Genomic DNA, 23,922 nt, shown 5'->3' with positions numbered 1-23,922 from the left:
AAGTCAATTTTTGAGAAATATATCAACAATAAATCTAACATTACAAGCATAATTATGTCAGCTCATTTTTCTTCTAAACTTTGAATAATTCAATAGCATATTTCTTTCATTACATATTGCAATACAAGCAGTGCAATTGTAATTTGGCTGGTGCAACTAGGTTTTTATCTTAGGTTGTACCTGGTGCAAGAATGTTAACGTCTCTTAAATCGAGCCCTGCAAGAGCTAACCAGTCTCTTCATATATATTCAGTATAGGATTGGTTGTCTGGTTTGTTGTATAGCACTGCACTCAGCAATATTCCAGCTAAATGGCAGCGGTCTGTAAATAAACAAATCTGGACCAGACAATTCAGTGATCAACAGCAAGAGCATCGGTTTACATAATTGGGATATGATGACATGTGTCAACCAGGTCAGCGAGCATATTCAGTATTTAAAAGAAGCACTCATGGTGATAATACTAAAGTGAGTTTCCTTTTTGGCTTCTAGATCCTTGTCTTGTTGATCCTTGTGAATGTCTGTCCACCGTTGCCTGGACAACTGGAGCCAGTAAGACCAGTTGGTCCACTGTTGACCAGGCCAGGTACCTCAGAGATTTCAGCCGAGTCAGCATTTCAGCCCTCAGTGCTGATGAGTTCAAAGTCTGAAATAATGAAGCGAGTTAGTGAGTTGGGCCCCAACTGCTCCTGTTGTATCACTAAGTGATGTGGGCCTTAGACAAATGAGTCAGTTTAGTTTTACACCACTCTCAGCTATATTGCAGCTATATGGTTGCGGCCTGTAAACAATCCAGTGATCAACAGCATGAGCATCGATCTACGCAATTGGGATACGATGACATGTCAACCAAGTCAGTGAGTCTGACCACCCAATCCCGTTAGTCGCCTCTTACGACAAGCATGGGTTGCTGAAGATAAATTCTAACCCGGATCTTCACAGGTTGTTAGACATATGCTCATCTTGGGAAACCAGAGACCATACACCCAAACTGTTCCAAATGTGAAGTACTTCAGCCTGTACAACTAAGTGTTAGAATTATGTTAGTTATTGAAAGCAAATGCTGCAACTCGGCACATTATAAGGGTACTGGGCGACATGAAAGAGGGCAAATTTATCGATGTCGACTTCGGTTCTTCAGTGTTCCTTATATTACTGAAGTTGACATCCATAAATTTACCACCATTATTTTTCACTGGCATTGAATGGATTCACAGACTTTAACAAGAAAACTGACAAATGATTACTATGACCTTTGGAACACTCATCTGCTATGTAAATGTGCTATTTATCATGTTCTACGTATTGACATCAAGGGTAGAACAATCATGTAATGGATAAATGAGAGACTAGTAGGGACAAAAAGTGGAAAAACAGTTGCAATACGAAATTTGAGAAACCTGTACTGGCAGAAACCTCAAAGGGTTGAATTTGGAGAAACTTGTGAGGGTTGAATTTGGAGAAACTTGTGAGGGTTGAATTTGGAGAAACTTGTGAGGGTTGAATTTGGAGAAACTTGTGAGGGTTGAAATTGGAGAAACTAGGAAGGGTTGAAATTGGAGAAACTAGGGAGGATTAAGAAACTAGGAAGGGTTGAAATTGGAGAAAGTTGAAAGGGTTGAAATTGGAGAAATCTGTTTTCATTGAAACAGATGGAGACAATTCTGAAAATTAGAATTGTATATGACATCATTTATCAAAACCCCAAAACATAAGATTGTCTCAGTTTCCATTTACCCCGGTACACCCAGAGTGTATCAGAGGTAATGTACACAGAAGTATACTTACTGCTTCGAGTCTGGATGTGGTGAAGGCCAGCTGGGACGTACAGGTGAGCAGATTCTTGGGCTGGCAGGACCGAGGAGTGTTTGACAGCAGCACATTACAGTTCTCCAGCAGCCGATGAAGCTGAAACACAACATCACCTCCATCACTCTCAGAACATCAGCAGCTTGCACTGTCGCCATGGGCAACCACACACCATCAGTTCATACCTTAAGCAATAACCTCCATCTTACTTAAAAGGGGTTAAGTTGTTCTTGAGCACAAGTATGCAGGTTCCAAACCAAAAATCACAAAGATGAATAATGGATTTCAGAAGGCAAGCAGCACATCCTGGCAAGACCAAAGGAGGCAACTCCATCCAGTGACTGAGTAAAGTTTTATGCCCCTGTTAGCAATATTCCAATGAGGGACATCAGAAATGGGCTTCACATATTGTACTGATGTGGGTTATCAAATCAGTCTTCAGAGTGACGAGCGAATGCTTTAACCACTAGGCTACCCCCCACCCCACTTATTTCATTCAAGTTGCTTTGATTGCAAAGCTGATATAGTGTGGTCCCATCAGTGGGTATACTCACATCGGACTAACACCAGCTGGTCTGTGAGGAATGCTTGAGTAGCATCAAGCTGGGCTGTATTCATTGCACTTGGTGAACTCCTCCACATCTTCTTTCTCTGAAACATCAAAACACATTATTTCTGGTCCTTTTTATGAAAAACAGTTGAGCATACATTGAATGTAGAGCATCATGGGGAGTTCACTTTGCCAGCTTGAAGCTCTGGGCGTTCTCTAAAGAGTTAATCTATTCAACCAACACCTTATCATGGGACCAAGGGCACTATCATAAATAACTATTGTCCATTTACCAAGTCATCAGTACCTGATTGTTTACCTTTCTGTCATGTGCACTAGCCATTTTCTTGGCGAAACTCAAAACATGATAAAGATGTATGGCTTTTTCTCAAACTGCCTCAGATGTATTTGTTAAAAGAGACCGATGACATACTCCCTACCTCACAACTAATCCTGACCCTAAGGACTTGAGAGGGGTGTTTGATCGGCAAGTTCTGCCAAACCCTAAGGATAGTGAAAAGGTGTTTGGTTGAAAGGGGTACATAACCCTAATGAATGTTATGGCCATGAATGAATAGATTGGAAAAGGGATCCAAGGGCTAAAGCTAGAGTTGGGTGTAACCTACATGAACCCTAACAGGGGCGGATCCAGGAATTTGGAGAAGGGGGTACACTATTTAGATCATGAAGTCCAAGGGTTAGTCCACATGATGCTGATAATTACTTTGCCGATACTGTGAGTCAAATAGTGAAGGCTTTTTCACCTGGGTGCTGACCAGCTGAGTGACCTTTGACCTGATGAACGTAGTGGTAATTTTCTTCCAGGAGTATCGGTGAGTTACGGACTTGTTGTACTGGGAAGCATGGAGCGTCATCACTGCCTCCGAGTCCAGCTCCACCGTCTACAGGAACAACATCAGCTATCATAACACACTCTGCTTGGGTGAACCTACCCTCAACTCTCTACTATGGGATAACTCAGTGTAACATACTGCATATAACCCGCTGCCACTTTCTTTACTGTGGGATAACCCACTGCTGCTCATGTTACTGTGGGATAACCCGTAGCCACTCATGTTACTGTGGGATAACCCACTGCCGCTCATGTTACTGTGGGATCACCCGCAGCCACTCATGTTACTGTGGGATAACCCGCAGCCGCTCATGTTACTGTGGGATAACCCACTGCCGCTCATGTTACTGTGGGATAACCCGCAGCCACTCATGTTACTGTGGGATAACCCACAGCCACTCATGTTACTGTGGGATAACCCGCAGCCGCTCATGCTACTGTGGGATAACCCAAAGCCACTCATTTTACTGTGGGATAACCCGCTGCCGCTCATGTTACTGTGGGATAACCCGCTGCCGCTCATGTTACTGTGGGATAACCCACTGCCCTCTCAAACTACTGTGTTAGTAATTCGGACACAATGGTGTTAGTGAGTGAGGTTTAACACTGCTTTTAGCAATATTCCAGCAACAACACAGTGGGGGTCACCAGAAATAGACCTCCTACACTGTACCCATGTGGGGAATCAAACCTGGGCCTCCGGCATGATGAGGATATTGGATAATGATTACAATAACAGCAATTGATGTATTTGACTCTATAACTCCAGTGAAACAATGGCAAATTATGTGACGTATATTTTGCCATGTTCACAGCATTAATTCATCAAACAATTAAAAGTGACCACATTACTCTCAAACAGTGCTGGCTATTTTCCTGCCTGGAGTAGTGTTGGGAATTGGTTAAAATGTCATAATTGATGATTGGTTCATTACAACCGATCAATCATCGAAAATAATTGGTTAGCGTCATTGATAAAATTTTCCTGTTATGTTTGATAATGCACAAAAAGATAAAGAAAAACATGTATTCCTTTGGTGTTTTTTTTGCAAATTGCACAAAATGCATTTGCAAATTTCCCATCTTTCAAGGAGGACTAGTATGTTAGGAACATAAATTTCCAGGAGTCTTTAAGATAAATTCAATCATGACTTGGAATGAGCTCAGAGTGCTTATGAAATGTAAATTTAACGACACAAACCAACCTTGTGAAAAATATTAATGCAAACAAGTGTTCCAAAATTGTTTGGGTTCGATTATGAGAAAACATGATCAATTGCTTGGTCGTTTCATCGTTTGTGACCAATCTTCGATTATTTCAATTAATCACACCACCACTAGCCTGGAGTGGATATATTCCATTTTGCATATCTTGTTTTGATAAGTAATTTATCAAGTAAAAACAGAACCTTTAAAAACATTTCAAGAATATTCGATCTTAGTGATTGCGAATAACAAACTGAATTCACAAAAGGATACAGTTCGAATTACTGAACACATGAGCGAATCGTAACAGTCTTGATATATGTGACATAGATATACGATTAATATATTATCTCATAACTGGGAACTGAATGGGCGCTGAATGGTCAAAATGGCTGTAAAGACAGTAGATTCTGTGTCAGCACTACTTACCCTCTCTTCCCTTGCAGCAGAGGCACAGACCAGACCAGAGTGCACGTGGCTGTCCCAGTCTCCCAGACACACCCAGCAGAAGTGGTGCGAACATTTACAGGTCATGTGACTGCAGCCGCCATCTTTCTCCATCGGGTAGTGGCAGCGAGGACAATTTTTCAGCTTAACGAAATAGGTCATATCCGATGTACTAGTAAGCTGTCGACCCATTTCATTACCTGGTGTGAAATACAAAAATGGTTGATAAAAATGAACTGAATATGCGAGTGGGCCAGTACGGTTTTGCACATCTTTTATCACAGTGAAGAGTGAAGTACAACAGAAACTGGACTCATTTCAAAACTGGAAATCGAACCCAGATCTTTGGAATGATGAGTGAACATTTTAACCACCAGGCTACCCCAAATCCAAACTGTCACAATAAATTCTTCTTTTTCCTTAAATGATGTCGTATCAGAAATAACATCGTGCAGCTCATATGTTTACATTATTATCAAATAAAGCATTATTTATATGATATTCTGCAAACAATAAAGACTAAGAGACATCTAACAACAATTCCAATCATACCATTCTCCAGCAGCATCTTGTAATATATGTCACCATGACTACAGAGAGCCGGCCAATGAGGTGACTTCTGACATAAGAGACACCAAAGCTCCCCACAGTGACATTGAACAGGAACTCCATACCGGCACAGTCGCTGAGCTGAAACACAGTCATGCCTTCATCAAAAACCTGTTGTTTGATTGGGATCCTGTCCATCCATGATCTGATAAGAGCAAAGGTTATTGTCCGGACTAACAGTGTAGCCAATTTAGTATGTTATACACAATCTGGATCATACAAAAAATATTACCAAATGTAGAAGGTCTGAAGAAATGAAGCAAGATTTTAAAGGTTTTAAATATTTAAATATTTGATGGTTTCAATTATTTTCAATACGTTTAGACATGTCTGTTGAGCTAGAAATTGCAGTCTCTCTAGAACAATTGATGCAACAAGTTTACACCCGACTCTACAATTTCCATAAATTAGCAATTTCTATGGAATGGTCAAGCAACTTAATGGTGTTGTGGGCAAGGGTGTTCCAGTTCATGGTGCAGATTGGTTCACTGTGAAAAGTCAGTAGAATATGCAGGGTTCTGTGAACGTTGGAAAAAGGTCAAACTTGTGGAATCACTTGTGGTGTTCCCTCAATCTCTGTTTCAGTTATTAAACATTTCATATTTGGCATATTTATAGAGCATATTAAACTGCATACAGAAGCATTCAGGTACTTAGTAAGTTTTCTCACACTTTTTATCTTGTGGCTTGGCCATCTTGGCGAGATATTGACACCCTGCCTTCGGACACCAGTGCCAGCCCCCTGCCCGAGTCACATGACTCTCCGCACACTGTTGCTGCCATCTTGTGAGAAATTCAGGGGGAACAAGGGAGGTAACTGTAGCAGGATCCAACTCAGTTTCGCAACCATATTCCTAAAATAACAAATTTTGTTATTGCTTCATGCATGAGAACGATATGAATGTTCAACAAACACATACAATATTTACATCATTATCTACCATGTCACCGTAGATCTATTAGCTGACTGTATAGGGGATTTTCAGCTGAGTAAAGAATTGAGAATTTGTTATGACATAATACATCTGTACCCATTGTTTGTTACTGATTTTTTGGACTGCACATACATTGTATATAGGTCACAACCACAAACCCAGAGGTTGACATCAAGAGCATCTCTCGATTGGTATGATGACACAAAAGTGATCATACATTCTAACCACAACAAATACATTATCTCATTCAAGAAAGAATGACAAAAATCTGCTATATATCACATATTTAACACATCGACGCCACACATGATCTCTAGTAACCAGTGCTAACAGTACCTACAACTTACCATGCAATAAAGAGTTGTCTTCCCTTCCTTGATATTCTGACATAGGTACAGCTGCCAGCACTGTCGACAAAAGCTGTGTCGACATGGCAACAAGGACACATTGTGTGAAATCCACGACCATTCTTCCCCTTCCCAAGATGCAAAACAGATTGAGCACTCCTCTATGAGGTCAAAGTCAAGGTCAATCAGAGTTAGAAGGTCAATTCGGGCAACACTTGGAAGAACCTGTAACAAGTTATAACACAATTTGGCTTAAAAATGCAAGAAGTATTGTTTCACTAAAATGTGAATCAGATACTTTGTGAGATACATGTTTGGGTCATATTCCGTGTCCAAAACAAGATCAACATCAACAGGGGGTGAGGGTGAGGTTGAGGTTGAGGTTGAGGGTGAGGGTGAGGTGAGGTGGAGGTGAGGTGGGTGAGGTGTGAGGGGTGAGGTGAGGTGAGGTGAGGTGAGAGGGTGAGGTGAGGTGAGGTGAGGTGAGGTGAGGTGAGGTGAGGTGAGGTGAGGTGAGGTGAGGTGAGGTGAGGTGAGGTGAGGTGAGGTGAGGGTGAGGTGAGGTGAGGTGAGGTGAGGTGAGGTGAGGTGAGGTGAGGTGAGGTGAGGTGAGGTGAGGTGAGGTGAGGTGAGGTGAGGTGAGGTGAGGTGAGGTGAGGTGAGGTGAGGTGAGGTGAGGTGAGGTGAGGTGAGGTGGTGAGGTGAGGTGAGGTGGGGTGGGTTTATGTGAGGTGCTTGAGAATATTTGAGCTCATATGACGTGCGTGCAGGTGTGTGTATGTATGTGCGGCTGCTTGTACTAGCTCAGACTGAAGCTGGTTTTATAGTGCTAGCCCACTGAGATACCATGCCGCAGTGAAGCATGAATACCCCACTCAGACACATTATACTGACTCCGAGCCGACCAGTCCTTGTTGTACCCATTAATGCTGAGCGTCAGGCAGGGACCAACAAGTACCACATTTTAACGTCTTTTGGTATGACGCGGTCGGGGATTGAACCCGCGAACCATCCGCTCTCCGGGCGGACGCTCTAACCACTACACCATGGAGTCGGTCTGAACTATTAGTAACTGAACTTAAATTCAGACCAGCAGTTAGTCACGGACTGATAGAACCGCCTCCGTGGTGTGGTGGTTAGAGCGTCCGCACGTCGTCATATGAGCGAAATATTTTCAAGCACGACATTACACCCAATTTCACCTCACCTCACAGACTGATAGCATGTTGACCTGTAAATGATCAAATCTGGATCAGACAAATACATCAAGTTTCTGTGAAATATCCTGTTTACTCATGAATCTGTTTACACCTGGATGCGACCTTCCCATATACTCAAGAATGTGGCCTAGCTCTTTTATCATGAATGTGGCCTTCTTGTTTACTCTAAAAAGTGGCCTTCTGTTTACTCATGAATGTGGCCTCCCTGTTTGATAATGAATCTTTTTTTCTGTTTACTCATGAATGTGACCTACCTGTTTATTGTGTTTGTCCTCAAGGTAAGCCTCTTCAGCTGTCTTCACTACAGTTAACTCAGAGAAAAGCTGCTTGTGGATTGTTCTGTTTCCATGGAGATCAGCCCGAGACTTTGTAGTCGACCTGAATTAAAATATATATAGATAGAGTCATAAGTTTGTATTTGTATTTCTCACAGGTGACCTGCAACACAATCTTCACACTACCCACCATAAACAGTTGATAAAGCTACTGAGTTTCTGATCAGGAACATTTCCACAAAAATTGTAATTTTCATTGTTAACAACACATAATTTTATACATGACTATCCAAATATTGCTAATCCCCTGAACCTCTCTGTAGCTGTTTGGTGCTCAATGTACCCATAAAAGATTATACTCATATGTCAAAGAAGTCCATCAGTATTAACTAGTGTTGGGAATTGGTAAAAATCTCATAATTGATGATTGGCTCATTACTACCGATCAATCATCGAAAATAATTGGTTAGCATCATTTATGAAATTTGTTAATACACATAAAAATAAGGTAAAAAACAAGTAGTTCTTTTGGCAAAATTTCACACCTTTAAAGGATGACTAGTATGTTAGGAACATAAATTTCTTGGAATCTTTAACATAAATTCAATCATGACTTGAAACGAGCTTGTAATGCTTACGAAATGTAACAGACAAAACCAACCTTGTGAAAAATATTGTTAATGAAAATAAGTGTTCCAGAATTGTTTGTGTTCGATTATGAGAAATTGTGATCGATTGCTTGGTCGTTTAGTCACTACGACCAATCTTTGATTATTTCAATTAATCGGACCACCACTAGTATTAACACAGTTAAGTCAAGGCAGAATTATAGCCCTACTGGGACACAGGTGGCCCAGTGGTCTAAGACACCAACCACTGCATAGCTGCATGCATTGAGCATGCCAGAAAGCCATGATTGAGGGTTGGAATAACAGTTTGCCCAGATCATAAATATATGTCTTCAGGTTTGTCAGCATGATACCCCATCTCATGGGTTCCACCAAATAGGTACACAATTTGGACAAGCATCAATTTGGGCTTTCTAGATATAACTTGTACACTGATCAGAATGGCCCCAAACCCAGTTAACTCACTTCCTCTTACATCCATAAATGCCATCTGTCTAGTGTGGACAAATGAAAACCACCATAGACCTGTCTAAACATTGAACACAATGCATCTCAAGAAAATCTCTGGTGGTGTGCGTTTCTTTTTTTAATGACCATATACATGACAGAGTTGATTTCCTTACTTTAGTTAGTTCCTAATGTTAGTACAAATTACTTACAAAGCTTGTTGTAATGTTTCCTCAATGACTTTGTTGGCAAGGGCAAATAACTCTGTCAGAGTGTGTCCTGATCTGGAAGTTTGCTTTACAGCATGACGCAGACTGGAGTTCACAGTGCAGATGTCCGGTTCAGCAGCTCTTCCTTGCAATGTTACCCTGCGTGAATATAACTTACTGAGGAATAGGTTCAGTAGCTCACCTTGACTCAAGGTAAACTCACATATATGTAAAGGAAACTTTTATTGGGCTCTAACAGGGTATGAAACTCCCAAAAAATTTCAGCCAGACCATTGGGCTCTGACCGAAACATACCTGCCCCAAAAATATCTTCATATAAATGTCAAAATTTTAACCCGACCCTCAGGCAGGTGAATTTGAGAATCTGGCAGTCCATTTTAAAAATAACTGTCCCGGGCGGTTGGACAGGCAGGTATTTTGAACGCTGGTTCTAAAATTCAAATTATTTTACCTTAGTTACAAAAACTGCTACCTCAAAAACAACATGCCAGCATATTTCAGCTTCTGAAAGTTACTAAACTTAACTGATTGTCATGGGTAAGCAACGTGTACGACTGAAGATAAGCTGATCTCATAGATAAGACAAGGCCCCAACCTGGGGCCATATTCTCGAAACGTTCGTAGCCCTAAGAATTCTTAACTTTGATCGTAGCCAATGTGTTAAGAATGGGCTTAAGAAGTTCGTAGGACTTAAGAAGTTTCGAGAATAGCTAGCCTGATTCTTAAAAGCTGTATCAAAACAGTATGTCCGGTCCATAAGCTTGACCAACAACCTACGTACATTGTCTCAACATGATCAGTGATAGGAAATAGAATATAAAAAGATTATGAACGTTAATCTTATTGTTACTCTACCTCCTAACAAATCATGTTCATTGTAAATCTGGACTTATGTTTGTTATACCGTTTTATTATTTTACTCAAAATGTCATTCAATAATATTTATATTACTGGTAATTGCAGTGAAATCAGGTGTCCCTCCGATACCTTATAATTTCTGTTTACATTATTCATAGCAGCCATGATCATTTTACTACTCACTCCTTAAAATGCTGAGAGAAAATGGACATACATGCTCTTTTCATTGGCTAGACTTCACAGCTGTAATCTATCAATGGAAGGTTTGTGCAAGGCTTGTTTCACACTATTTCATGAATCTTGTTCATTCTGCTACTGAATTAAATGTTCTCCTAGTCATGATCACGTCAGGCGACCACCATCTTTCTGTGTCATATTTTATCATAACTCCCCTCCTGATTTTTGATAAAATCCCTTAACCTCATATTTCAAAATTGTGGTTTTCAAGTTGTTACTAAAATCACACATCTGTTTAAGATACACAATATTTCTAGGCAAGTATTTGGCATAATTACCTCAGTGCAACACTGGTTTGTGATTCAGGGTCAGGCCAAAATCCCAATCCCGGCGACATCTGGCACACCATGCACCAGTGACCTTGACTTCTCCCAAGGTTAATGACAAATGTATACGGATGGATAAGGCTGACTTCAACGCCATGTCCATACAATTCTGCCAGCTTTCTTGGCACAATGTCTTCCATGGCAATCTTGCACACGCAGAAGTTGCCATTGAACACCTGCAGGTGGTTCTTCATGAGCTCCAGCATCTCACCTGCCAGGTCGGAATGATTCTCAGATTCAGTGTTTCTATCAACAATCTCAAAATCATCATCAGTTACTTTGGTTCTGTTCTCCAACACAATTGCACAACCTTTCCCATATCTTTTTGTCCACAAGGAAGTTGCTCTGTTGATCTGCTCAACTTCAACCTTGACCTTCTTCCTCCTGTCATCAGTCACAAACACATAAGTCTCCTTGTCCACCATGTCAGCCTTACGTCCTTTCTTCCTCAGTTTCTTCTTCCTGGAACCCTGTTTCATAATCAGTGTTTGCAAATCCACTTCCATGGCCCGCTCCCGTTCCTTCACTTCCTCCACCTCACCCAATTCCCACATCCACTCTTCTCCAAGTCCTCCAGGGTGTTCCTGTTCCTCATCAGCCTGTTCTTTCATGCCTTGTGGTGAGAAACCAAAATGTGACTCCTGCTTGTCTCTCTTGCTGCGGAGTCCTTTACTTTTCTTCAGAGCCTTATTTTGTCTCATATTGTGAGTTGGATCTTCTAAAAATACATTTTACAAGACAGTAATTAAGATACAATATATATAAATCTACTGTTCATATTCAAATACAGTCAAATGTAGATGTGTTAAAGTTGATGGGACCTATATAAATACTTCAAATTTTCCAAGATTCGACACAATCACAAAATGATGACAAAAGAAGGAACAGGCAGAGAACAAGGCCTAGATTTTCGGAGGCTCTCTTAGCACTAAGATAGTCGTAAGTGAATGTTATTGCATGGCACTTACGACTATTGTAGTGCTAAGAGAGCTTCGAAAATCTAGGCCCATGCCTTCAATTTGAGACAACGGTAAGTTTTGAACATCAAAGTTTCACAGAAGAATGTTTGACTGTATAAATTTTCAATATGGTTGCATTTTCAACAAAACACAATCATGGCCATGTTTTATAATGTGCACATTATTGGATGCTAAATGGCAGTGGATATTTCCCAAAAATCAAGAACTTAAATACTAGACCTATATGGTCAAATACCTTATTTGTATATTATTCATGTAATTATTTTCCGTGTATTAGTATTTACTTTAACCATTGACCATTGTTCTTGTACATCCACACACATGGATGTTACTTGCAATTGGATGAAATGTTAATGTGGAGGTATTAGTGAACTGCTGAATATAAAGTTTAATATAATAATATAAGCTCAACCCAAAGCAACATGCTCTGCAGTCTTGTATATATTGTATCTTGAGATAAATCCTAAAGTAACTTGTAATGAAGTCCACCTGTAGTCCACAATTTTTTCTTCATGAAGACCAAGGGCAGTGAGGTAGCCCAGCAGTTAAAGCGTTAGAGCAGTTAGAGGTTTTACGCCTCTTTTAGCAATATTCCAGCAACATCACGACGGGGGGCACCAGAAATGGGCTTCACACATTGTACCCATGTGGGAAATCGAACCTGGGCCTTTCGGCGTGACGAGCGAATGCTTTAAAACAGTGGGCTACCTCACACACCAACACCACCCCAAACCCCCCAACCCCCATAAATGGACTTACTTACTTTTCACTACTTTTGAGGATGACTCCGTTCTGTATTTTCATTGTAATTTTTACCATGTGCAGCATTTATACATTGTTGCTGTTACTTGCATCACCATTAACTGAAGAATTGCAAAACATCACAAAATGTGAACTAGTAGATCAGTAAAATATATGGTGGACATGAATCAAATTCACTTGAAATGGCATATAGCCTTGTACAGACCTCCTTTTCACACAGATTCCCTGATCCAAATGTTGTTGTCCTTTCAAATGAAAATGTAAATCATTTTTATGCCTGTAAAGTAAAACTTACTATCCCAAATTCTTTCATAAGGACTTGTTCTGTAGAACATTTTTTTGGATGTATACTCCGCTGGCGACCACAACTCGTATCGAATCTCTGGACATCCGTGAGGCTCTGCTAGGTTCCTGGGACTGGAAGTGAAGGGCGGAGAATAATGTCCAGTTTGTATGATATATAATCTCACACAACAGGGTTAATGAGTATTTCAGTCATATCATGATTTCTCAGCTTAATTAGAAGAAATGCCTAACTTAATTGACGATTTTTAGTATTAATATAGAAATTCTGATGATTTGAACATAATATATCAATATATGGTCCAAATACAAATCCAGCTTCTTCAGTATGGCCATTTGAGGTGAGAAGCCACAGCGCCCAATATATATTGTGAAAGGATTAAACAGCTACGGTCAAATAAAGGTAAAAATTACAAACACTCCAAAAGTAAGGTATATGTACCTATTACACTTTGAACAAACTAGTTGTAAAATGGTCACGAGAAATTCAGTTTGCAATATGGTCAAAGTGCAAAAGTTCATCAGAAATTCTATCCCTATTCCTTTTAAGAAATGCGAATCTATTAAACAGTTACTCAATTTGACGGTTCTGAACCAATTTATTGAAAGTACACTACGAGTTAAATAAGGAAGATTGTTTCAGGTCATTCATGACATGGCTGTGGATGGCGGCCATATTGTCTTACATAAATGGCTGCTGGTGCAGCTCCGTCTCTGGGGGCAACGTCTTCACCTTCCTCTGGATTGCACGGAAATGCTTGTTGTGATACTTTCTTCTCCTTGTCACCTTCCCTTCCTCTTCCTTCCTCTTCCCACGTTTCCGTAGATCTGTGATAAACGAGGCATCCTTTCGGGGAGTAACATGAGGCTGGATGTTGTGACTATCCCAGTACTCCCGGCATACAGCAATGTTAGGATTCATGAAATAAGTGTATCCGTTACATAAGTGAACATTATCAACCAGTGTAATCTTAAAGTCTTCCTCACAATTTTCTTCAGCCATATAGCAAATGGTTTTCGCGACAGTCTCTCGTAGCAGCCAACGCTTTCTTTTATTTAGTGAAAAGACAACTGGACCATGAAAGTTATGTTGAATAGCCAGGTCCCCATCTTGAACATACTCATCTGATATCGACAATATGTTCGCATTCTGTTCTTCAAAATCAGCTGGCTGGATGATTCTGTTTATGTAAACCTTGGTGATGAGGTGATCTCGCGTTCCTATGAAGGCCTTGTCATAGTACCTGACTTTCAGTGAGTTCCCAGAGTTCAGACTGCAGTTGGACTTCTTCAGGACCATGGTGGAATCACGGTGACTATTAAAACAAGCAAGGAAGAATTATTTGCCATTTACATATAATTTATTTACCAAAATCAGAAACTTCTGAATTTTTAGATTTAAAGATCAGGATGTTTGTGGATCCAGGGTCCTTTTCCACGAAGCGTTCACAGCGATACAACATACGTAAGCCTATAGTAAACTATAGAGTTCCGACAGCTCGTAACATTATGAATGCTTTGTGGATAGGGACAGAGAAGGGGTTGGATTGGGGTTGAGGTAAGGGGCAGGATTGGGGATGCATTTTGACTGAGGTTGGGTTGAGATGCCTGGCCGGCCAGGTTGTGATGAGTCAGTGATTGTTATACCTGCTTTCTTTCAGACAGCTCCACATCATATCCAAATCAATTTCATTGTATCAGACTTGAATGGACTCAGTTTAATCATCAGATTATCAGGCCCCGACACAATAATTTACACATTGATGCATGGGGCATTAAACCAATAATACCAACAATACATCATAACATGAAAACATGTTACAAAAGGTGTGTGTGGGAGGTGAGCTAAATGTAATACAGTTCTAAGACAAATCTCGCCACATACCCCTTATAATAAATAAACTGTCCCTACACTAATTTAAAGTATTGTTTGGTATCATTTTGTATTTCAGACACCCTGTTATAGAGGAAAAAACTCATCTCAAGAGTAGATAGGCTTCTACTGAATAGACTAGGGCTGGGACAGGTCCAAAATTTCTACCTGGGTACCCCACCCCCCTATTACCCTACCCTGCCCGGATACTCGTTATGTTAATTCCTGACATCAAAATTGTAAGAAATGGCTAAAATATTCTTCAGCTCAGAGGCTAAAATTTCAAGTTTCTTAATATCTTAACCATGTATTTTATTCAAAAGAAGTGACTGTAATTATGTCTAAGTCTTCAAAGACAATACAACCTTTTAATCATGAAAGAATAACATATTACATTGTTTAATCTATTAGTCACATGATCCTGATGGGTCCGGGTATTGAGAACGGGTACCCGGGTCCGACTCATTACCCACACGTCCCGGGTATCCGGGTTACCCATGCCAGCCCTAGAATAGATTATTTGCAATATGGAAGCTGGCTTAGATATAGTATGTCTCAGTCACTGAACCGCATTATTTTCCCTTCCGCCTAGCCCTTTCTGCAATGCTAACGCTCTAGATGAAGCAAGTCTAGATTTCCTGTATTTCCTGTTGGGTCTGTATCTCCCTTCTAACTGGGGCTCCTTGTCAAATTTTAAAGGAATTGTTTGTTTCTATCAAAATTACATATGTTCAGATGCTAAGAGTTAGTCTAGCCTAGATACAAAATACAGTTAATGTAAAACATGTTATAATTGTAACATCAGTAGGATTTGTACTTATTGGGTCTGATTTATCACAGTTTCTCTAGGTACCAAACAATAATACATTCTACATACAAATGATAACTAACCTCTGAGATTTTGTTACCTTTTATAAAACCTTGATCATCAGTCCACTGGATTAACAATTCTTTGCCAACTCTGATTGACTTGGAATGAAGAGTGGTTTACAAGAGCTGGCAACAGAGTTAACAAGACATCATTCTGTTTACCTGTAAAGAGAATATACAAACTTAACAGCTGAAAAATGAAGTCATTCAGTCCTCAAAATTCATCTGGGAAACGTGTGACTTATATAATCACCATGTTTATGTTTAGGCTAGGATATTCATAAAAATTATAGCATTAGATATGTTTCAGTTTAGATCTGCCATGACTACTGAAATTCATCCTGCAGATTTCTCAGGAAAGACACCTTTTATTCCACAACACTGAGGTTAACCTCACCTTAACTTTTAAGCACAGCATAATATTTGTCAACGTTTCGTTTTCCACATATGTATAATACTAATCACTGTCGACAACTTATTGTCACTGTTTCGAATCATACGTTCCACTAAATCTGGACATACAATATGTTTTTAGCTCTACAAAAAATATCAATTTTGGGTGCTACGCCACAGTTACCTCCCCTGAAAGCAGACAGCCTCACGTCGAATGTCTTAATTTACTCACCTGTCAGCTTGGCAACGCTCGCAGTAACACAACTGGTCTTGATGAGATGATTTAACTGGATTTCTGCTCAAACTGCTTACTTCAACCTTCGTGTATTACCTAATATGCGCACTAACAGAATACAGGATGATGTTTGGTGACATTACCTGGTCTAAATATAGCTTGACAGTTTACTAGCAATGGTGCAATGTTTACATCGTATTGAAAGGCAGTGTTGGTAGATTCTATTCCTGCGTGAAGGGGTGGTAGATTGGGACAGTTTATTCAGACAGTGGAATCTATTTGGGTGTAGAAATTACTGAATCGCCTAGGTGGTAGAGTATATGTTGTGTCTCAGGTATGCACGATAGTGATGGCAGCTTCACATGATCATAATATATATACTGTAGTCTGTCTCACAGTCACTGAATCGCATTATTTTCACTTCCGCCCAACCCTTTCTGCAAAGCTAATGATTGTCAAGCCCTGAATGAAGCAAGTCTAGATTTCCTCAGCTTCCGACAGAATCTCACGTCTCTCTCAGACTCCTTTCCAATTTAAAAGGAATTGTTTGTGTTTATCAAAATTATATATTTTCAGATACTAAGCGTTAGTCTTATAATATACACTGTAGGTTTATAACAAATCTGCTAACATATACATGTGTATACCCACGGTATGAAACCTCCAAAAATTTCAGCCAGACCACAGGGTTGGTTAGATGTAAAACTTGCCAGCCCTGACCAAAACTTACCTGCCCGAAAAATATCTTCATATACATGTACATGTCTAAAGTTTAACCCAATCGTCGGGCAGGTGAATGTGAGAATCTGGCAGTCCGTGTTGAAAATAACCCGTCCCGGGCGGTCGGGCAGGCAGGTATTTCGAACGCTGGTTTAACCAGACACCATATAATAGAATATGGTCTCTGGTATAACGAACTGTTCTTTGGTCACCGCCACTGCCTATTTTAGTCGAAATGCGTAAAACAGACTACGGTTATACCGAAGTAAAATCAGTGGTCACCACGAGTTCCTTATATCTGTAGTTTACTGTAGTTCAGCCTTGGCAGAAATATTTTTCATCGGATCTTTGAGGGTGGCGTATAAAAACTGGTTCATCGTATTATATTTACTGGTAGAACTAATCAACCCCCATCCCAGTTAAATGATACCTGGCTTCGATAAAAATGGTACTTGTTGTTACCCTGTCTGATTATATAAGAAGGGAGGTCTCGGCACACACATAAGTTTGATTGCGAGTCACGATAAAAGTGCAAAAAAGGCAATGCATTAAATGTAAATAGAGCAAAGAAAACATGTATCGTGAGATCACGAGGACTTTCTGTCTTATCGTTGAAATGCGTCTCGGGTCCCTAACTGAAGATTTCAACGATTAGAAACCAAAATCCGAGTGATCTAACCTATTTATAGGGACATTTATCTTTGGCTTCAACCCAGAAGTCAAATTGGTATCATTTACAACATTTATGTGTCTGGGGTGAGACCATTTCCCAGGGGCGGTGCGGTATCCTTGTAGTTAAAGCGCCTGCTCGTTACTTGTTTCTTGCAGGCATGCGTATCAAGCAAAAATTCCCCATGGACGAACGGGGCATGTCCTTTGGGTGGTGCCTTTCTTGGATCTGACAAAGTGGGGTCTGAAGTCGGGTGAAGCAGGTGGGGCTGTTTCTCAGGGAGACTGATATTGAGAGTAGCACAGAAAAGCGGCCGTAAAATGCGCGTGGCCGTAGTGGGGTCTGAAGTGGGGTCAAGCAGGTCGGGCGGGTTCATGTACCTTTGAAGTAGTCCCATTCGACTGTGAAAGTGGGGACTCGGGCTGTGGCGGGTAGATGAGATTCCACGTGCGTCACCCCCGAATGTAGGGAGGGTCAGACACAGCAGTTCAGTGGACCAATAATGGGACATGGCTTCCTCGATCAAGGGACTATTTCAGTTGTGGACACTACCAGGCCCGTCGAATCCCTACGCGCGTCGCTGTTCATGATCTTTCATTGGAAAAAGTACAGATGGGTACTGGCAAATAAGGCTGTATGAATCGAATATACAAACAGAACATGCAAGTCACTCAAATTTTCTACCAATCCATTGCACATACCAGGGAGTGTAATTTACTCTATCGTACTTACACAGGGCTGGCCTCTAATCGCAAGGGAAATCGGAAAATCAAAAGGTGAGCCTCTAGATACAGGCGTAAGAACAAATATACATGGTTTGATGATATACACAGTTTGCTAAAACCACGAAGTTAAACTTGGGCCGCTTCACTCCCACGCACAACACCCAAGCTATCTATGTACACCATACATTTTTCCTGAGGAAACACTAAAGGAGGGTAGTATAGGTATCGAGCTCCCTAATTATAAGCCGGACTAAGTGGGAACTGAATATTGCTATAGAATTATAAAATCATCCCAAATAATCCCCGAACATTCAGGGCTGCTCAACAATCGGAAACAACACAGACTTCTGACTTTGAGTCTGCTGGCAGAATGGATGTTTAGTTTTCATCTTCATTTTCCCTCACACTAGAAGATGTAGCCTTTTCAGTGGCACATGGCGGGATGGCACTGACAAATTCTCGCCACATGCATTAAGGGTCACATACTACCACGTATAAAATGTCATAGCTAAATTGACAACCATTAAGAATTGCGACTTTCCTTATCTTTCGTCTCATTGCTCGCAGAAACGATATTGTTTTATGTTACTAATTTTGTCGTATACTTGAGGATATAATCTCTATAATGATATATGGCACCACATCATCCATGTAATAGTGTAGGCGTGATAAATACCTGAAAGTATGAGGTCCATTTACTAAAGTCGGTAAACCCTCAAGAATTGCGACTTTTGGTATCTATGGTCTCATTGCTCTCAGAAACGATATTTTTCTGTGATTGTAATTTTGTCATATACTTGAGGATATGTGCTTTTTAATGATATATGGAACGATATCATCGACAAAATGGTACATGAGCAATCAATTTCTGAACTTGTTATTCCCGGATACTTGCACGCTTAAAGTTGGACTGAAAGTCGGCAAAACTTGCGAATTGCGACTTTTAGTATCTCTCGTCTCCCTCCTCGCAGACAAGATATTTATCTATGATTGGGATTTTGTCGTATACTTGAGGATATAATCCCTTCAATGATATGCGGCACGATATCATCCATAAAATAGCGTGCGCGTAATAAATATCTGAATTTATGAGGTCCATATACTCAAGTCTGTAAGACTAAAGTATTGCGACTTTCGGTATCGTTTGCCTTCCTCCTGGCAGACCAGATATCAATCTATAATTGTAATCTTGTCATATACTTGAGGATATCATCTTTCTAATGATATATGACACGATATCATCGACAAAATGGTAGAGGAATAACCAGTTCCTGGACTTATGAGCTCCATATACTTGCACACATCAATTTGGACTAAAATCGGCAACCGTCAAAGACCAACACACTCAGCATCTCATGCGGGCCACGCTTCTCGGTGACGGGATATCTGTCTATGTTCCTGTATTCCCCGCATATTTGCAGACTGCCATGTTAATGCATGTCGTACCCAGCCTGCAATAAGCTGGGCCCCGTCTTGCATGTCGCTAGTTGGTGCGCGCAAAGGGAGCCAGGAACCAGCTTAAGCCTGCAATGACGGACTTTACCGAGACGTGACGGAATCGTTTCTGTGACGTCACAATCGCAAGGCCGCCATTGCCTGAGTAGCAACCAGTTTCGCAACAGTTGACCGCATAAGTTCTGCCCAAATTGTCTTTTCTCTGCGTTTCCAAGTATGAACGAGATCCATCTACCCGATTTTCATCATCTCCAGAACGACGGGGAACTGTAAGTAACTTTCTTTGGTTCCATTCTGCACGCAGTGTGACGGAATCTCCAAATTAAATGTAACGGACGTTCTCGTTGCTATGTCCGAGTTGGACGCCATTTTGTACATAACTTCAACAAGGTCTACCCAGATACATCAAAGAATTTTAGCAATCAATCTGCCTTAAATGCCTCATCCCGTTCCCCTTTTCTAACTGTGTAAAAGTCTATTTAGAATTGTCGACAATATTGGCGATGATATTCTTACATTTTCGCCCTAAAACAATATGCCAATTTCGTGCCAAATCGCGTAACAATAGCCCCTACTTTATCACAGGTCAGATGGAGTTCATGTTGTCTGTTTACAGCTTGAACCCTTCTCGTTTCTGGGTGGACATAATGAAGTCCCGGGTAGGCATCAGCAATTCATACGCCGAAAAGCTGCTCGACTGGTGTCAGGATTGTAGGACTAAGCTTGGCACTGTCAGTCAAGATGGTAAGCATGCGATTACTTATTCAGCTACTATTCAAAATAACATTTTGACTGATGTTCCTGTTATGTTGCTTCGGGCACTCCTTTAGGCTTGTTTTGCTTAATTAGAAACCCCACAAGTCCTCTTTATTCCGTTTTCAGCTTGTTCCGAGAGTTATGAGATTCGCCATCTTCTAGACTGCTACTTGATATCCTCCGAACAGGAGGCTAATCATATTCTCGCTGTGTCACGTGATATGACGACCCAGGGTGGACCCATCCATTCTCTAAAAAGGTAAGAGTAATGAACATTTGTTAGTGTCATTCGTGTGTGACTATATATCCACGTGTTGTTTTGACTGTGTGATTATTAAAAACATGGACAGAGTGGCATTCATATTAGTGGTTGATGTTTTCAGATTGGCCTCGACTAACAGGGGAGGCGTGTTGTCTGAGCACAAGGCCTTGAGCCGGGAACTTCTGTCCCTGACTGAGAGACACATGGTGTGCCTCAAACATCTTCAGGAGGTGAAGGAGGTGAGTTATTCTGGCGACTGCCCATAGGATGAAACACTTGAATGTAGTTTGTTTTCTATTCTGAATACTACTGTACACACGCGTGTTTATTTCAAGTACAATATGACAAGGTGAATGTCTTCTCCATTTTTGCAGAGCGGAATAATGGCCATGGCTGCCTCTCGTAATTATGAAAGGAGAATAAGCGAGCTGAAGGCTGACCTAGTGAAAGTGGGGGAAAGGTCCAAGACGTCTCAGCAAAGTATGCTGGAGAAGAAAGTCCGGACTCTGGAGTCCAAGCTGGTTAAACACAATCAGAAGGAGCAGACCCACAAAGCCCGTTATGAGTGCCTGTTGAAAGAGGAAAGCGAGCTTGTGAACAGGCTGAGAAAGGTGAGCATTAAAAACAGGGGTGCTCACATCTGAGTTTCCAGCCATTCCTACTCATTCTTTGAAGGACTCCTTTCTTACAGAACTGTTTATCTTAATCCCTTTGTAACCCCCTTTCTCTGTGTGAGTAAACGCTCCACTTACTGAAACCTATACATGCACATGCACATGCCATGTAAAGCACCAACGTTCATTCACGTCTGTCTCTCAATCTTGTTTACGTCTGTTTTGTGCTTGTGTTTTTTTCTGTCCTTCTCTTTGTTACTTTTTAGTTTGTTTGCTTTCCTTTCTCTATCTATTCCCTGTTCTGTTTGTCCCCCTCCCTCCCTCCACCCACCCAGACCTCTGACCATGCATGTCAAGAAGCATGTGACCTGCAGAAGAGTCAGTTGGAGTCCTTGATCTCCAGTCTCAGAGACTTTGTTGTCAAGACATGCTCGCCTGACAACGGTGACAGGTACAGCAATAGGGCTGGCTTAATTGTGTTACAGTGTATTGATCCAAAGTTTTGATGCTCTTTCCTTTTCTCCCTCTCTCTGTGTTTCTCTCCAAGTGTTGAATAGTAATCAGGATCGGGTAGAAGAAAGCTATGATCATTGCATCAGTGTGTACCGGCTCCCTCACTTTTAATTGCATTTAGAGTTAATCTTCTAAATGACTGAGTCAGACTGACTTGTCTTTGCGTTGCTTTGATAGTTAACCTATGCTTTGTTTATATTAATGAAGGTATTGTGTGTTGCTTCAGGAGCAGCTTCCTGAAGGCGGCCATTGATGACATAGCTGTCGATGACATCATCAATGCCACCTGTGATGTCACCTCACAGAAGTACATCTTCCCAGATGTTCAGGCCTGGCATGGGAAGTTTGGCTTCTTGGAGAAAATTCCAACCCCGTTCGTCCGAGCATCGGATGTGGCCATTAGACGAGATCCAAAGAAAGGCCTGACTGAGGAGAACCTCCTGGCACAAGAAATCATGTCAGCCATTGGCCAGCCCGTTCACAGTCGCAGACGCTGGATCTCTAAGTCTAGTACCAAGAATGGTGACAACGGTGACTTCAACAACAACGAATCTGTTACTGTCATCTCAAAAGGTAAATGGAGTCTTGTATTATACATGTATAAAACTCTGTCTGTGAGGACACTTCATATTGCTTTAAACTTTAAAATTTACGAAAGAGATTATATGGTAAGATGCAGATGTTCAATCAATTTTTGTGTCTCTCCTCAGCTGCAGTGGAGGAGGACGTGAAGTATCTGGAAGACGTGTATGTGCGCGTTATCCGCCCCTTCAAGCCCACCCACCCTGAGCACCTCCAGCTGAATCTGGGTGAGTGTTCCCAAGGAGCAGTGTCTGTAACACTCATGCATGGGATGTAGGAGCGGCCATTGTTGCGTCCATAGATGACCATGTAAGCATGCTACATGTACGAGGTTAGTCTGAGTGGTCCTTCTGTTGGGAGTGGAAGTGAAGCAAGTGATTACTAAAACTGTGCATGCTGCGTGACTCTTTGTATATTTGTATGGTTCTCTTGGATTATGGTGTTACTTCTGTTTCTTGCAGGCATGCGTATCAAGCAAAAATTCCCCATGGACGTACGGGGCATGTCCTTTGGGTGGTGTCGGCGTGGGCTTGGGGGTCGGAAGAAGCGGCATGGATTTTACCCTGCAGATCACGTGATCTTGAGAACTAGACTTTCATTTCATTTCAGTTGTATATGTTGTAAAACTTTATTTTCTACTGTGAATACACATTGATGAAGGTGTACACATTTTGTCTGTTTTCATTACTCTGTGCCTTCCTTGGATCTGACAAAGTGGGGTCTGAAGTCGGGTGAAGCAGGTGGGGCTGTTTCTCAGGAGACTGATATTGAGAGTAGCACAGAAAAGCGGCCGTAAAATGCGCGTGGCCGTAGTGGGGCCTGAAGTGGGGTCAAGCAGGTCGGGCGGGTTCATGTACCTTTGAAGTAGTCCCATTCGACTGTGAAAGTGGGGACTCGGGCTGTGGCGGGTAGATGAGATTCCACGTGCGTCACCCCGAATGTAGGGGCAGGGTATCTTGCATCCTGATTTGTCCCTTGTCTAGATTATTACAACGACCCTTATAAAGATCGGGGTTTCGAGTTGGGCTTCAGCAGCATCTTCATGTCGAAGGAGCTCTGGCAGGACCAGGTTCAAGCTTACTTGGTTGATGCATGCCATCATTATCACAGAAAGATACAAACAGTCACAACTGCAGATTCTCAGTCTGTGTGTCTGTGTTGCAGTTCACCCCATTTTGTAATCAGTCCTAGAGCAGAATTCCAGCAGACTTCAGCTGAAATTCACTAAAATA

At 41.2% G+C, this 23,922-nt stretch overlaps 2 protein-coding genes across 2 annotated transcripts; one reads left to right on the top strand and one right to left on the bottom strand.

Moving 5' to 3' along the window:
* Window positions 1-1,789: 1,789 nt before the first annotated feature.
* Window positions 1,790-16,765, bottom strand: LOC124272076. The gene is made up of 14 exons (XM_046707214.1): window positions 16,391-16,765; window positions 15,804-15,927; window positions 13,709-14,338; window positions 13,015-13,136; window positions 10,930-11,695; window positions 9,539-9,694; window positions 8,230-8,353; window positions 6,756-6,980; window positions 6,144-6,327; window positions 5,417-5,554; window positions 4,847-5,064; window positions 3,083-3,260; window positions 2,363-2,459; window positions 1,790-1,907 (listed from the first exon to the last, which is right to left on the bottom strand). The coding sequence occupies exons 3-13, from the start codon at window positions 14,320-14,322 to the stop codon at window positions 2,407-2,409; spliced, it is 2,778 nt and encodes a 925-aa protein (XP_046563170.1). The 5' UTR covers window positions 14,323-14,338; window positions 15,804-15,927; window positions 16,391-16,765; the 3' UTR covers window positions 1,790-1,907; window positions 2,363-2,406.
* A 3,389-nt stretch (window positions 16,766-20,154) lies between these two features.
* LOC124272075 lies at window positions 20,155-23,301 on the top strand (the record flags this gene model as incomplete). The annotated part of the gene is made up of 9 exons (XM_046707213.1): window positions 20,155-20,232; window positions 20,580-20,707; window positions 20,846-20,978; window positions 21,103-21,220; window positions 21,356-21,592; window positions 21,931-22,046; window positions 22,335-22,681; window positions 22,819-22,917; window positions 23,152-23,301. Coding segments are annotated over exons 1-9 (1,381 nt in total), but the record flags the coding sequence as incomplete, so codon positions are not given.
* Window positions 23,302-23,922: the final 621 nt, after the last annotated feature.

This window comes from Haliotis rubra, unplaced genomic scaffold (genome assembly GCF_003918875.1).
Source record: "Haliotis rubra isolate DU_JTF1 unplaced genomic scaffold, ASM391887v1 Scf166, whole genome shotgun sequence".
Classification (NCBI taxonomy): Eukaryota; Metazoa; Mollusca; class Gastropoda; order Lepetellida; family Haliotidae; genus Haliotis; species Haliotis rubra.
This window is presented reverse-complemented; position numbering and strand designations above follow the sequence as displayed.